This window comes from Equus caballus, chromosome 7 (genome assembly GCF_041296265.1).
Source record: "Equus caballus isolate H_3958 breed thoroughbred chromosome 7, TB-T2T, whole genome shotgun sequence".
In the NCBI taxonomy this organism is placed as follows: Eukaryota; Metazoa; Chordata; class Mammalia; order Perissodactyla; family Equidae; genus Equus; species Equus caballus.
Window position 1 is genome coordinate 47,482,055 of NC_091690.1, and position 13,939 is coordinate 47,495,993.

The window sequence follows — 13,939 nt, forward strand, 5'->3', positions numbered from 1 at the left end:
TGGCAAACAGTGAGTGCTCAATAAGTGCACTCGGCGATTACGAATGGCCCATCCCGTGGGTGGGGGTTGCCGGGCATCCCCAGGAGCAGGCGAGGGCTCTGGGGACCTGTCTGGTCTCTTGACCCGGTGTGCACCATCCGGGTCGGCGTCTTCCTCAGTGGCTTTCTTCGTCTCTCCAGGGCACGTGCATCTGTGTGTCTGTCTGAGATGCTCAGCTCACACCCTCGGGCTGCACTGACAGCCCTTGACCAGCACGGTGGACGTCATCACCCGCCGCTGGGAGGCCGGGCGGCCTGCCGAACACCACAGGGCCACGGGCACCCTGCGCCTGTGCGCGGGCACACAGCTGTTGCAGAGGACGCGAGGGGTGGGCCCGGAGCCGGGGACGTAGACTGACGAGCAGTGACCAAAGCAGAGGTGATTTCGGAGACGGACAGCTATGCAGCCCGGCCGGGAGAGCACCTGAGCAGAGGCAGGGAGGGGCAAAGGCAGTGGAGTCTGGGGCCAGCATGGCCAGAATGCCCAGCCACTTCCACCCTTTCCCGGCCCCGAGAGGCATGGATACCCAGGTTCAAATCTTGACTCTGCCGCCTGCTAGCTATGTAACTTGGAGCAAATTACTCAGCCTCTCTGGGCCTCAGTTTCCTCACCTGTAAAATCATCGAAGTTCGACCAGAAAAAAAAGAAACCATTCTAGGCCTTTCAACAGAGGAGTAATACCGGGAAGAGCTGCTGTTCCCAAGCAAGGGACCATGATGAGGTGGCTTGGGGACTGCTACAAGCAGGAAGCTGCTGCCACCTCTAAGGAGGGACAGGAGGGAGGGGTGGTATTACAGGAGCCCAGCGGGGGGTGGATCAAACAGAAAGCCCTTAGCCCCTTGTCTGGCACACAGTTGGTGCTCAGTAAATGTTAGTTCCTCCCCGACCCCCTCCAGCTAAGTGGGTCTATCAACTCATCCCCAGGTCCCCAGGTCACAGCCCTTCTCTGCTTAAACCCTGTGCCCCCAGGCCCCTCCACCCCTCCTGCCACCCCAGCCAGCCCAGCCTCCCGCCGTCCCTCCCAGGCACTCACTTGCGCCCACCTCTGGCCCACCGGCCCAGCGCCCTCCGCCCAGACCCCCCTCCATCCACCCTTCCCCGGGCTCATGCCCTCCATCCCGCCTTCCTCAGAGGCGCCCCTGGGAGAGTTGGCCCTGGGGGTCTCCCCCGCACCCCCGCCCCTCCTCATGGGCTCACAGCAGTGTCCAGGTAGGTCTCTGTGGTGGCTGTTCTTCCACTGCCCCCCCGCCCCCCAGTCTCCCAGAATAGAAACTGCCTGAGGACAGGGCCCTCTTCCCATTTGTTGTCAGCCGCCGCCCCATGGGGTCGTTGTCACACGAGCTGACGCCCATGGAGCCCTAAGACCACGCCGCCCCGACACTCACTTAGATGGACTCACTGCTCCCACAGCGCCCGAGCCTGGGGCCACTGTCATCCCCATTTACAGACGAGGAGACTGAGGCCCAGAGAGGCCGAGGCCTCGGGCCACATGGCAGCTGAGGGGCTGCTCGCCCTCAGAGCATCTTTGTGAGCTCCCCCCCAGCGCAGCTGCAGCTCTGGGGAGGGTCCGAAGCTGGATCCCAAGCTAGGGGTCCCCTCTGCTGGGCACAGGGTGTGTGGCTGTATGGGGCAACTGAGGCCGGATTCTGGGCAAGGCGGCTGGTCCAGGACTGTGCAATCACTGCTGTGTGGCCAGAAGTCGCCTGAGTTCAGCAAGGGCTTGTTGAATGAATAACAAGCCCGGGGCCTTGGGAACGGGCCCCTTGCCAGGCATGGTCCCAAACGTTTTGCCTGAATTCTCAACTATTATTGACTCCGTGTTGCAAAGGTGGGAATTGAGGCTCAGAGAAGATAAGCCACCTGCCCTGGGTCACAGAGAAATGAGCAGTTAAGGCAGAATTTGAATTCCAGTACACCTGGCTCCAAAGCCTGGGCTGGAAACAAGCTGTGGCATGAATTCCCAAAACCTGCATGGAGCCCTGACTGAATGCAGCTTCGAGAGGGCTTCCCCATGGCGGTCTCATTCAGACTGCCCCAGAGCCCTGAGGAGCCAGGCACTACTGTCTCTCATTCATTCATTCATTCAACAAACACTAACTGAATACCAACTGCTGTGTGCCTGGCTCTGCTCCGGGGCCTGGGGACGGGGCTACAGGAGGGAACAAGGCATGGAAATCCCTGCCCTCCTGGAGCAGACGTTCCAGTGAGGGAGACAGACGATAAATGCAATCGCAAAATCAGTTCGATATGTTAGGTGATGACATGTACTACAGCGAGAAATAAAGTAGAGAAAGGGGAACGGGGTGGGAGGTGCTGCTTTTTTTAAACAACATCCAAGTAGAAACCTAATGGAGGTGAGAGAAGGAGCCATAGAATGTCTGGGGAGGGGGGAGTACTACAGGCAGAGGGCACAGCCAGTGCAAAGGCCCTCAGGTGGATATCACGTTGGTGCATCTGGGGAAGAGTGAGGCGGCTGGTGTGGCAGGAGTGAAGTAGGCAAGGAGAGTGGAAGGAGTCGAGGGCAGGGAGGTGAGCGGCAGATCCTCTGGAATCTGTGGGCCGTGGAAGGAACTTAGATTTTTGCTCTGAGTGAGGTGGGACCCATGGAGGGTTCTGAGCAGAGTAGGGACAGGGTCTGACTCAGGTGCTCACAGGCTCCCTCTGGCCTCTGAATGTTGAAATAGACTCGGGGGGGGCGGGGGGGGGGACAGGGTGGCAGTAGCAGAAGCTGGGGGACCAGGATGGAGGCGACTGCACGGTCCCCCGGGTAGAGGTTTGTGCCCCATCTCATAAGAGAGGAAACTGCGGATCAGAGACACGCGGGTGAGGGTGCAGGGCTGACCCGGATCCGTCTGGCACCACAGCCCACGCTCTCCACCCCCTCGCTCACCTGCGTGAAGGGCACAGCCCTGCACATCTCCCGGGCCACTTCCTGCGGGTCCAGCGGCAGAGACAGGGCGGTGGCCACCTGCTGCCCAGGCTGCCGCGCGCGGGGCCCCAGGCGCCCGGCTTTCTGCAGGCCCAGGAAGGCCTTCCAGCTGCCGAGGGCGGATGACGGCCCCGGGGAGGCCGCGGCCCCGAGGCCCTGAGCCCATGTGTGATTGGAGGTGGTGGGGGGCTGGGGTGGGGGCCTCCCCGAGCCCGTGAGCAGCTGGGCCCCGCCGAGCAGGCTCAGGAGAGCGGTCAGCTGGCCGAGGAGCATCTGTCTGTCCGTCTCTCCTTGGGTCTGGGACTGGGCTCAGGATCCTGGGCAGTCGACCCTGCTGTCTGGCCAGTGGAGTCTGGCCCCCAGACGTGCTTTTATGGCTGGTCCCACCTGGGCGGCCTGGGAGGCATGTCTGCAAACCCACAGCAGGGAGGAGAGTAAACCCAGACCTGCTGCTGCGTTCCCAGCCCGCCCCAGCCGGTGGGGCCTCGGGGCTGGGCCTGTGGCCGGCCGTGGGGGCTGTGGGACCAGGGAAGGTAGGTCTAGAGACGGGCTGGGGCACAGCGCCTGAGGCCCTAAGGGCCCATTCAGCCGTTGAGCAAAATCAGACTTTGCGGTTTAGGCCTCTCTGGTTTCAATCTCAGCATCACAGCTTCCTGGCTGTGGGACCTCAGTCAAGTGTCTTAACCACTCTGGGCCTCCTCTTCCTCTTCTGTAATACGGGGATAATGCCAGTCCCAACCTGGTAGGGTTGTTCCGAGGACTGGAGGAGAGAATTGACGTAAGGAGCTCAAAATAGAGGCTGGTCCACAGTAGCAGAATGAGTAAGCTATGAGTAACGTTCGAGCTGTTGTTTTTTCTTTAGCACCTATTAGACGCTGCCCAGGATTCTGAGCCCTGGGGACACCAGGGGACAAAACGGAAGCAGATTTACACTGTTTACAGAAAACAGACAGGACAAGATAAATAAGATGACTTCAGGGTCTTTAAGTGTCAAGAAGATATTAAAATGGGATGTGACTCAGAGAGGTCAGGGCGGGCGCTTCTGCCCCGGGGGTGGTCAGGGAAGGCCTCCCCGAGGAGGTGACGTTTTTGCAGAGCCGGGAGGTTGGGGGGCGGTGGGAAGAGCCTGGTGGGGGGTGGGGGCGGAGTACGGGAAGCACAGAGAGGGCGGTCCCGGTGTCCCCGCTTGGCCGGGCCCCCCGCGGCCCATCTCGCACGCAGGTGCCGAGCGGCGGGCGCGGCCGTGAGAAGCGCCCCGGCGGGTCCTTCCCGCGCCCCCGGAGGCCGCGGCGATGGGGCGCGCTCGCCCTCTGGCGGCCACTCTCGGGGCTGCAGGCGGCCGTGCCGGGGGCACCTGTCGCCCTCACGACCTCCCCCCACCCCGCCCGAGGGGCGCGGGCGGCTCCCGCATCCAAGCCCCTGAGCGCCCCCTCACCCTCCCTCCCGCTGTCCTCTGCACCCAGCTGATGGCAGCTCCGTCCCGCCAGGTCCTGAGGCCCCAAACTTCGCAGCATCCTTGACCCCGCCCTTTCTCTGACCCCACCCCCTGATATGACAGCAAGTCCCCTCAGCTTCTGAATCTCCCCAGAATGCGCCCACTCCTCACTCGCTCCTCGTCCCCCACCTGGGGACACGGCCCCCATTATCTCCCACCTGGCCCAGTACAGGCCCTCCACCCGGGTCCCCCAGCTCCCGCCTCCTCCCCCCAAAGTCTGTTCCCCGCACAGCCAGCGGGCGCCTGTGACCCCCTGGGTCCGGCCGTCCCTCCTGCGCTCAGAGCCCCCCAGGGCTGCACCTCCCCGGGGGACAGCCCGAGTCCGCACTGCAGCCCGCGGGGCCTCGCCCTGCCCACTCCCGTCGCCTCCCCACCCTCGTCTCCCCCGTCTCTCTCCCTCCAGACTCACCAGGCTTAATGCCATCCTGCTACTCAGCTGCACAGGGCTGGGACGCGCCCTCAGTTTCCACATGGAAAGTTATCCAAGAAAAATGAGGCTTGAAAAAATTCAGAACGGGGTGTCTATTATGAGCTGACCTTTTGCGGGGTAAGCATTCACAGCTACAGGTTACTTTGTGTGCGAGCAGCAGGATTTTCTTGTTGGGGAGGATGGAAATAGGAGACGAAATGGGGGGAGGCTTCACTTTAGAGTTTAAAGATTGCTTTGATCAAGAAAAAAGAAAAGAAAAACAATGAAAATATTGTATATCCTTGTTCTTACCTTTGCTTTTTAAGGGAATGATTTCAGGTGTTCAAGTAAGTATAGATAAAAATATGACAAACACCTCTGTACTCATTACCCCAATGAAGAAATCAAAGATTACAGATGCGTCAGAAACTGGCTCTGTACTTGTCCCTAATCCCTGAATTGGCCAGTTACAATCTCCATGCCTGGGCCGGCCCGGTGGTACAGCGGTTAAGCACGCACGTTCTGCTTCTCGGTGGCCCGGGGTGCGCCGGTTCGGATCCAGGGTGCGGACATGGCACCACTTGGCAAGCCATGCTGTGGTGGGCGTCCCACGTAGAAAGTAGAGGAAGATGGGCATGGACGTTAGCTCAGGGCCAGCCTTCCTCAGCAAAAAGAGGAGGATTAGCAACAGTTAGCCACTCTTCCTCGGGGGAAAAAAAACAAAACAAACAAACAAAAAACCATGCCTCTATATGTAGCAAAACTACATATGTATCCATTCAGAAAAGATACATAAAATTGTTTCATTGTAAACTTAGTGATACATGGTATCATAATGTATACATCCTTTTAACTTTCATCTGTCCTTCATGTCCCTTCGTTTTCACTCCTGAAGAGTATTTCACTGCACATGTATACCCCAAATTTATTTCTCCATCATCCAATTTTGAACTATCACAGTACTGCAAAGAACGTTCTGCAACATGACTCTTTTGCCCTTGGCTTTTTGTGCTTCCTCTCTCTGGGAGTTTGCTCTGTATCAGTGGTTCTCATTCCTGGCTGCACCTTAGAGTCACTTCTAATTGGGTAATGGATGCCCAGACCCTGCTCCAGGTCAATTACACTGAAATCTCTGGGGATGAGACCCAAGCATTGGTGTTTTTTTGCTGAGGAAGACTGGCCCTGAGCTAACATCCGTGCCTGTCTTCCTCTACTTTATACATGGGACGCCTACCACAGCATGGCTTGCCAAGCGGTGCCATGTCCACGCCCGGCATCCGAACCAGTGAACCCCGGGCCACCAAAGCAGAACATGCGCACTTAACCGCAGCACCACCGGGCCAGCCCCCAGTAAGTGTTTAAAGCAGATGTACAATGCGTGCTCAACAGGCTGCATCAGGCCCTTTTGGAAAAACAAGGTGAGATTGAGTTGGTTTTAAGCCAAATGGCTTCCTCATATCCTCCAACATATCCTATTGCTTGTCATTTATCTATCACTGCTAATACAAAAAAAAAAATCCCTATGATGGAATATCATTCAACTGTAAAAAGGAACGAAGTGCTGTATTAATTGTGAGGGCCTCCATAACAAAGTCATACAGACGGTGGTTTATATGACAGAAATTTGCACAGCCCTGGCCAGCGGCTGAAGCTCAGCCGGGTGGGTCTGACAGGAGAGGACCTACTCTCACTTCGAGGCTGATGTTTCTTAGGGAGGTTCCCAGACGCCCTGGTCTGGTAGGAAACTGCGGCTCAGAAGTCTCGCACCTGACTGTGCATCAGCCTGATTCTCAGCACTTTCTTCCTCTTTCCTCCGTTATAATTCTGGGTGTGTCTCACCTACAAGACTGGGTGCTGTTCCACTTCAGGGACCATCTCTACTTCACTTCCTATCTCTTCGAAGGTCCAAGGAGCAAACCAGGTGGCCAGTGAGTTAAACATCATGACAATGACAAGAAAGAGCCCACCATGTAAAGATCCTGGGGAGAAAGTTCTAGACATGGTAACAGCAAAGGCCCTGAGGCCAAGGCATATCAGGGACCACATGGCCCCTTCTGCCTCCTAAGGGTTCTTCCTGCTTCTCCATGCTGACCCATTCAATGTCTTTCCCATTCAGCAGCCAGAGGAGCATCATCAATCACATCCACCACTCCTCTGCTCAAAGACTTCCCATGGCTCCCCATTGCCTTGGAAGAAACCTGGAACTCCCCATTGTGGCCTCTAAAGCCTGCATGGCTGGCCCCTGTCTAACGCTCTTCACTTCACCTCCTCCCTCAATCCTCTTTGTTCACTGGACCTCAGCCACACATGGGGACGTGGACAGAGAGCCCACGGCAGCAGCATTTCTGCAACCGAGAAAAACTGGACACAAATGTGTATCGAAACAGCCTGACGGAATAGTGATGGTTTACCCACAGCATGGGCAATATTGAGCACAGACTTTTCCCGAACTTTCTTTTACCACAAAGTGCAGTAAGAAATATGTTTCACACTGTGAACCGGGGGGGGGAAGGTTGTAGTTTCCAAAGAGGCCTCAACCGTGTGTCCCGTCCTCCAGGCTCTACGTACAATCCTTTGTCTGTGACCTTGACGGTGTGACCGTGACAGTCCTTTGATGGAGTGACAACGTCTCTGACCCCGCCCCTTGAACCCAGACAACCTTTGTGACTGGCGAGGCCAACAGAATGCAGCAGAAATGACATCACATGACTGCCGAGACTCAGTCACAGAAATGCCGTGCACGTCAGCCTTGGGACCCAGCTGCCACTTTGTGAGGAAGCTCAAACTGCCCCATTCGGAGACCGCTGTGTCAATATTCCAGCCACCAACCTGGCTGGGGCTCCGGCCAGCATCAGTCACGAGACGTGAATGAATGAAGACGCCTTCCGATGATTCTGGAGGCCAGGCAGCAAGTGACTCAACTAAACTCCTCCCAGCCGGGGCTGCAGACGGCACGGAGCAGAGACAAGCCATCCCCAGTGCGTCAGGCCACATTCTCCTCCACGCGATCCACGAGCACAACAGAATGGTTTGGGGGAGGGTCTGTCAGCACCGCTTGCCACGGGAACGCTGTACAGACATTCATGTATGTGAGGGGAATAAAAGTTTTACCAAACACTGCTTACCCTCACTAGGCATGATACAATCTGGCATTTTTATTCTATTTTTTTCCATTAAAAATAACTGCTGTCCACCCGTGTTCGGAGGAGCATTATTCACAATCGCCAGAAGATGGATGCAGCCCAAGTGTCCATCAGGGGATGAACGGATAAACAAAAGGTGCCGAATACATACGATGGAATGCTACTCAGCCTTAAAAAGGGAGGGAGTTATGACACACGCCACAACGTGGATGAACCTTGAAGACATTATGCTACATGGAATAAGCCAGTCACCAAAGGGCAAATATCACATGACCCACTTGTATGAGGGCCCAAAAGAGTCAGATTCATAGGGATGGGAAGTGGAAAGGGTTGTAGCCAGGGCTGGGGGAGGAGGAATGGAGCATTAGTGTCTAATGGGGACAGAGTTTCAGTTTTGCGAGGCGACACAGTTCTGGAGATGGACGGCTGCACAATGACGTGAATGTGCTTACTGCCACCAAACTGGACGCTTAAAAGTAGTTACCAGGCTAAGGTTTTGTCACAATTTTTAAAAATCATTTTTTAAACTAAAAAACAGCTTTCTATAAATCATTCTTCCCTTAATTTTAAAGCTGGAAATAAATAAGTCAGCGCTGGTCATAAGCCACCTCATTGATTTCCTGAGTCAATAATGGCCCCCGTGACCTGCAACGTGAAAAACACAGCTATGTAGCATGTACAATAAATCTACTGGGATCCACATGGAAACATCTGCAAAGCAGGAGGTTGAGGGAGAAGAGTAAGTTGCAAACTGACACATTCAGGATACCATTTATGTAAACTATTTAAAAAATTGTATATTGTTTCCACGGACTCCAGATAAGCAGCAATGCATGAAGACTGCTCCTGAAGAGTAAGTTAATTTCAAAATAATTGTTATTCCTGAGGAGGGTGGGGAGAAAAAGGAGTGGCATTTGAAACTGGGAAGGCTTTACTCTCATCAGAAGCTTTAATAGAAGGGGTCAAATTTTATTAAACAGAATGAAAAAAAAAAGATCTGGGGTCGGCCTAGTGGTTAAGTTCGTGCACTCTGCTTTGGTGGCCCGGGGTTCAGATCCCAGGCACGGTCCTACACATAGCTCATCAAGCCATGCCGTGGTGGCGTCCCACATACAAAGTAGAGGAAGACTGGAACAGATGTTAGCTCAGGGCCAATCTTCCTCACCAAAAAAAAAAAAAAAAAAAATCTGAAGCACTCGAGCCGAAGTCTTAAGATTTGTTGAACCTGGGAGATGACATAGTGACTGTACTGTTCTGTTCTTATGAAATAATTCATTAATACTGTAAAGAACATATGGGGGCTGGCCCAGTGGCATAGTGGTTAAGCTCAAGATGCTCTGCTTTAGTGGCCAGGGTTTGCAGATTTGGATCCCAGGCGTGGACCTACGCTACTCATCAGCCACGCTGTGGTGGCATCCCATGTACAAAATAGAGGAGGATTGGCACAGATGTTAGCTCAGGGCAAATCTTTCTCATCAAAAAAAAAAAAAAAAAGGACTGTATAAAGCCACTCTAGGATACATAAGAAACTAACACAAGCAGGGAGAGGGGCTCAGACAGGGAAGGGGAGCATGGGAGACAGGTGGGAGTAAGACTGCTCACCGTAATCCTTTTCATTGTTTGTATTTTGTGTGTGTGTGAGGAAGACTGGCCCTGAGCTAACATCTGTGCCAGCCTTCCTCTATTTTATGTGGGATGCCGCCATGGTGTGGCTTGACAAGGGTGCTAGGTCCGCACCCAGGATCCACCTGTGAACCCCGGGCCACTGAAGCGGAATGTGTGAACTTAATCACTCTGCCACCAGGCCGGCCCCTATTGTTTGCATTTTCATGTTTTAAATTGTGAAATGTCAAAACTCTACAGAAAAGTGTGCAACACACATATACAGTTATATATCGCTTAAATAATAATTACAACCTCAGCATCACTGTAGCCTATATCAAGAAACAATATTGCCAGCCCAGTGGCGTAGCGGTTAAGTTCACGGGCTCCGCTTCAGCAGCCAAGGGTTTTCGGGTTCAGATCCCAGGAGCAGACCTACGCACCGCTTGTCCAGCCATGCTGTGGTGGCGTCCCATGTACAAAATGGAGAAATGGAGGAAGTGGGGCACAGACGTTAGCTCAGCAACAATCTTCCTCAGCAATAAATAAGAAATAAATAAAAATAAATAAAGTAAAATAAAAAAAAATAACATTGAATACTGTCCACTTGGAGAAAAGGAAACAGACAGGAATGCCCCACCCAATGACCTGTTACAAGGGAACCCCCCTCCCCGCCATGTGGCCCCTCAGCCACTAGAGGCGTCCCATGCTGACTTCCAGAATGATCACTGCCTTGTTTTTTTGTTTCATCATTTACCCCATAAGGTGTACATCCATGACACCAGGGCTTTTCCACGTGACATAAAAGGACCACTGTGTAAACTTCACACAACAGAAACACTCTTTATGAAATGAGTCACTCGGCCCTGCTTCCTTTGTTGCCTGTGACGTCTGTGAGAGCCACCCACGTTACTGTCATTTCTGCTCTCACGCTCCTGTGCAGCATCCTGTTGACCAAAACATCAAAATTTAGGCCTCCATTCTCCTGCGGAAGGGCCCGGGTGGGGCTGTTGCCCGCTTGGGACTGACCTATAGAATATACACGGTGCTGCGGGACACGAACATGCTCGTCCAGGCTTCCAGGCTCACTGCGCAAACTGCAACTCTATGTGTGTGTGACAAAATATGCATAACAAAGTTTCCCACTTTAACTATTTTTAAGTGTCCAGTTCGGTGGCATTAAGCACGTTCACAATGTTGTGCAACCATCACCACCGTCCACCTCCAGAACTTTGTCATCACCCCAGAAACTCTGTCCCCATTAGGCCACAACTCCCATTCTGCGTGTCCTGAGCCCCTGCCAGCCACCATTCTGCTTTCTGTTGCTAAGAGTTTGACTCCTCCAGGGGTTTCATATAAGTGGAATCAAACAATGTATGTCCTTTTGTGACTGGCTGATTTTATTCAGCATAATGTCTTCCAGATTCACCCACGTTGTAGCCTGTGTTGGAATTTCCTTCCCTTTTAAGGCTGAAATCTTTTTTCTAAAATAGTGTTTAATTTCTGCACCAAGACCAAACATCTTAAAACAGAAAAAAATTAAGTTCAAAGGTATAAAGTAACTAAATATTTACAATGAAACTTAAAATAAAATCTACATAAATATCTTAAATACTTACATACAACTTTAAGTAAATGTTTTAAGTAGAAATTTTTTTTTTAAAGATTTTATTTTTTTTTTCCTTTTTCTCCCCAAAGCCCCCTGGTACATAGTTGTATGTTCTTCCTTGTGGGTCCTTCTAGTTGTGGCATGTGGGATGCTGCCTCAGCGTGGTTTGATGAGCAGTGCCATGTCTGTGCCCAGGATTCAAACCAACGAAACACTGGGCCTCCTGCAGCGGAGCGCGAGAACTTAACCACTCGGCCACGGGGCCGGCCCCCTTAAGTAGAAATTTTAATATTTAAAATAAATATCCAGGTCAGGTTTTATATAATTATTTAAAATAAAAATGTTAACAAAGATATTAAAAATCAAATTAAAAAGCATAAAATAGAGTTCACGTTATGAGCAAATTTAAATGTGTTTAAAATAACATGTAAGTATTTCACCGAACATTTTAAATCGATTTTAAATATTTAAAGTAAAAAATAAAGTAATATGTAGACTGGACTTCAAATTGAAAGAATATTTAAATATTTTAAATAAATATTTAAATGATTGTTTAAAATAAATTTTAAACATCTAAATTTTAAAATAAAAATTAAATGCTGTTTTAAATATACAAATGTTCATTTTAAAGACGCCTTTCACAGATAACATTGATTTACGCCCCACGATGCGTAGAAGCCCGCGACCGCGCGCAGGCAGCGCCGTGGCCACCCCGCCGGCCCGCGAGGACCCCGCACGGCAAAGATGGCGGCGCCCATGCGGCAGGCGCGCTGCCTGCTCGGGCGGGCGGCGACCCTGGGCCCCGGCCCGCGGGGCTACCGGGCGCCGCCGCCCCCGCGCCGCTCGCCGGGGCCCTGGTGGCCGGACCCGGACGACCCGCTGACCCCGCGCTGGCAGCTGAGCCCGCGCTACGCGGCCAAGCAGTTCGCGCGGCACGGCGCCGCCTCCGGGGTGGCGGCCGGGGCGCTGTGGCCGTCCCGGGAGCGGCTGCGCGAGCTGGAGGCGGAGGAGCGCGAGTGGTGCCCGAGCCTGGAGGCCATGCAGGAGGCGCTGCGGGCGCGGCAGCAGGCCGAGGAGCGGCAGCGGCAGGCCAGGTGCGTGCGCGGCGGCCCTCCCCGCCCTGTCCCCGCGGAGCCCCGCAGCGCGCAAGGCGGGGGACGAAACAGACCCGTTAGGAAAGTAAAACTGGGGTACGAGAGCGTGCTGGAGCGCGGCTTTCGTTTGGGAGGCCTCGGGCCTCTCTGAGGGCTTGATGTTTAAGCAGAGACCTGAATGACCAGACATAGTCCTGGGGGGATCTCAGAAAGAGTGTTCTCGGCAGAGGGAACAGCTGGTGCGAAGGCCCTGAGATAGGAACATGCCTTAAGGAACAGCCAGGACGTCAGAGTGGGAGGGGATGCAGCCTGGAATCAAGGGTCGAAAGCAGACCAGGAGGCCAGGCTGAAGGATTAGACTTGAAGGAAGACTGGCAAGACCAGGGGCATCTGAATGGTGGCACTTCCTGGAGGGAGGAGCAGGCCAAGTGTGTCTCCTGTTTAAAGTGAGGAGGAGAGTTCATCCCACAGTAGAGATGAGGAAACTGAGGCCCAAGGTGGAGTCACTCGGCCAGAGTCACCGAGGCAGTGAACCGCTGAGCTGCGCTGTGACCCGGGTCTTGCCTGGCTCTGCCGGGTCGCTGCTGGGAAGCCCTGTCCTGGGGCTTTAGGTCTTCCAGCGTCACTGCTCTAATCCTTCAGATGCAGCCGGGACTGCACCTGCTCACTCGGAGGATGGGCGGGACAGGTCCCACCCACTTCCTGCCTTCGCTCTTGTGCCTAGCACTGGGCCTGGCATACAGCAGCTGCTCAGCGATGTCTGGGCTGGAGAAGCGAGCTGTGGGCGCGGCCCAGCATGGTGGGTGGCACGTGGATGGCTCACTGGCCGCTGTGAGATGCTGGGTGGACTGGGGGTTGCTCCCGGGGTCCTGGGGCCCGGCGGCGCTGTCTTGGGCGCAAAGTCACGCACAGGTGAGTTCCTCTCTCCTGCCTGTGTCTTCACTTGTCAGGACTCTTCCTGACACTCACTGGGGAGGGAGCGGGGAGAGGCAGGCTGAGGGCAGATGGGCTCTGCTGTGGCTGGGGGTCCTGCCCTCACCGTCCACCCACGTCCCCTGCAGGGAGCAGCTCATCGCAGAGCGCATGGCCCAGATGCCACAGATGATTGAGAGCTGGCGGCGGCAGCAACAGGAGCGCAGGGAGAAAGAGCGGGCGGACAAGGAGCGGCGGGCCCGGTTGCAGGCGGAGGCCCAGGAGCGCCTGGGCTACCATGTGGACCCGCGGAGCGCCCGCTTCCAGGAGCTGCTGCAGGACATGGAGAAGCAGCAGCGCAAGCGCCTCAAGGAGGAAAGACAAAGACAGAAGAAGGAGGCCCGAGCAGCCGCGATGGCTGCCGCCGCTGCCCAGGACCCAGCCGCCTCTGCGGCCCCCAGCTCCTGAGCTGTGTCCCTTCCCAATAAAGCTGCTGCCTGCCCGCGCCAGCCCTGAGCCTCTGCGTCCTCCCGCTGCGCCCCTCCCGGGCCCCAGTTCCTTCCCCAACACCTGGGGCTGGGGACTCCTGCGCCGGCTCTCACTCAGGGACTGGCGGCTGTGCCGACTGACTGGGACTTCAGGGGGAGAGAAAGGGGGATGCAAAGGGGGAAATAATGGAGGAGCAGCTGGCAGAGGAGAAGAAGGCT

The 13,939-nt window shown here is 54.5% G+C and overlaps 2 protein-coding genes across 2 annotated transcripts; one reads left to right on the forward strand and one right to left on the reverse strand.

Annotated features, from left to right (window-relative positions):
• Positions 1-216: 216 nt before the first annotated feature.
• On the reverse strand, positions 217-3,241 carry DAND5 (DAN domain BMP antagonist family member 5). Its single transcript, XM_001914929.3, has 2 exons — positions 2,930-3,241; positions 217-462 (listed from the first exon to the last, which is right to left on the reverse strand). Exons 1-2 carry the CDS (start codon positions 3,239-3,241, stop codon positions 217-219), a joined length of 558 nt encoding a protein of 185 aa, XP_001914964.2.
• Positions 3,242-11,940: 8,699 nt separating this feature from the next.
• On the forward strand, positions 11,941-13,741 carry GADD45GIP1 (GADD45G interacting protein 1). Its single transcript, XM_023645294.2, has 2 exons — positions 11,941-12,320; positions 13,382-13,741. Exons 1-2 carry the CDS (start codon positions 11,971-11,973, stop codon positions 13,698-13,700), a joined length of 669 nt encoding a protein of 222 aa, XP_023501062.1. The 5' UTR covers positions 11,941-11,970; the 3' UTR covers positions 13,701-13,741.
• The last annotated feature ends 198 nt before the right edge of the window (positions 13,742-13,939 follow it).

What these genes read in the sequence shown, in the direction of transcription:
- GADD45GIP1 (XM_023645294.2), top strand. Translation starts at nt 11,971, where the DNA reads ATGGCGGCGCCCATGCGGCAGGCGCGCTGCCTGCTCGGGCGGGCGGCG. An exon ending in GAGCGGCAGCGGCAGGCCAG is followed by an intron (nt 12,321 to 13,381) that starts GTGCGTGCGCGG and finishes CGTCCCCTGCAG; the next exon opens with GGAGCAGCTCATCGCAGAGC.
- DAND5 (XM_001914929.3), bottom strand. Translation starts at nt 3,241, where the DNA reads ATGCTCCTCGGCCAGCTGACCGCTCTCCTGAGCCTGCTCGGCGGGGCC. An exon ending in GGGCTGTGCCCTTCACGCAG is followed by an intron (nt 463 to 2,929) that starts GTGAGCGAGGGG and finishes GCCTCTGCTCAG; the next exon opens with GTGCTCTCCCGGCCGGGCTG.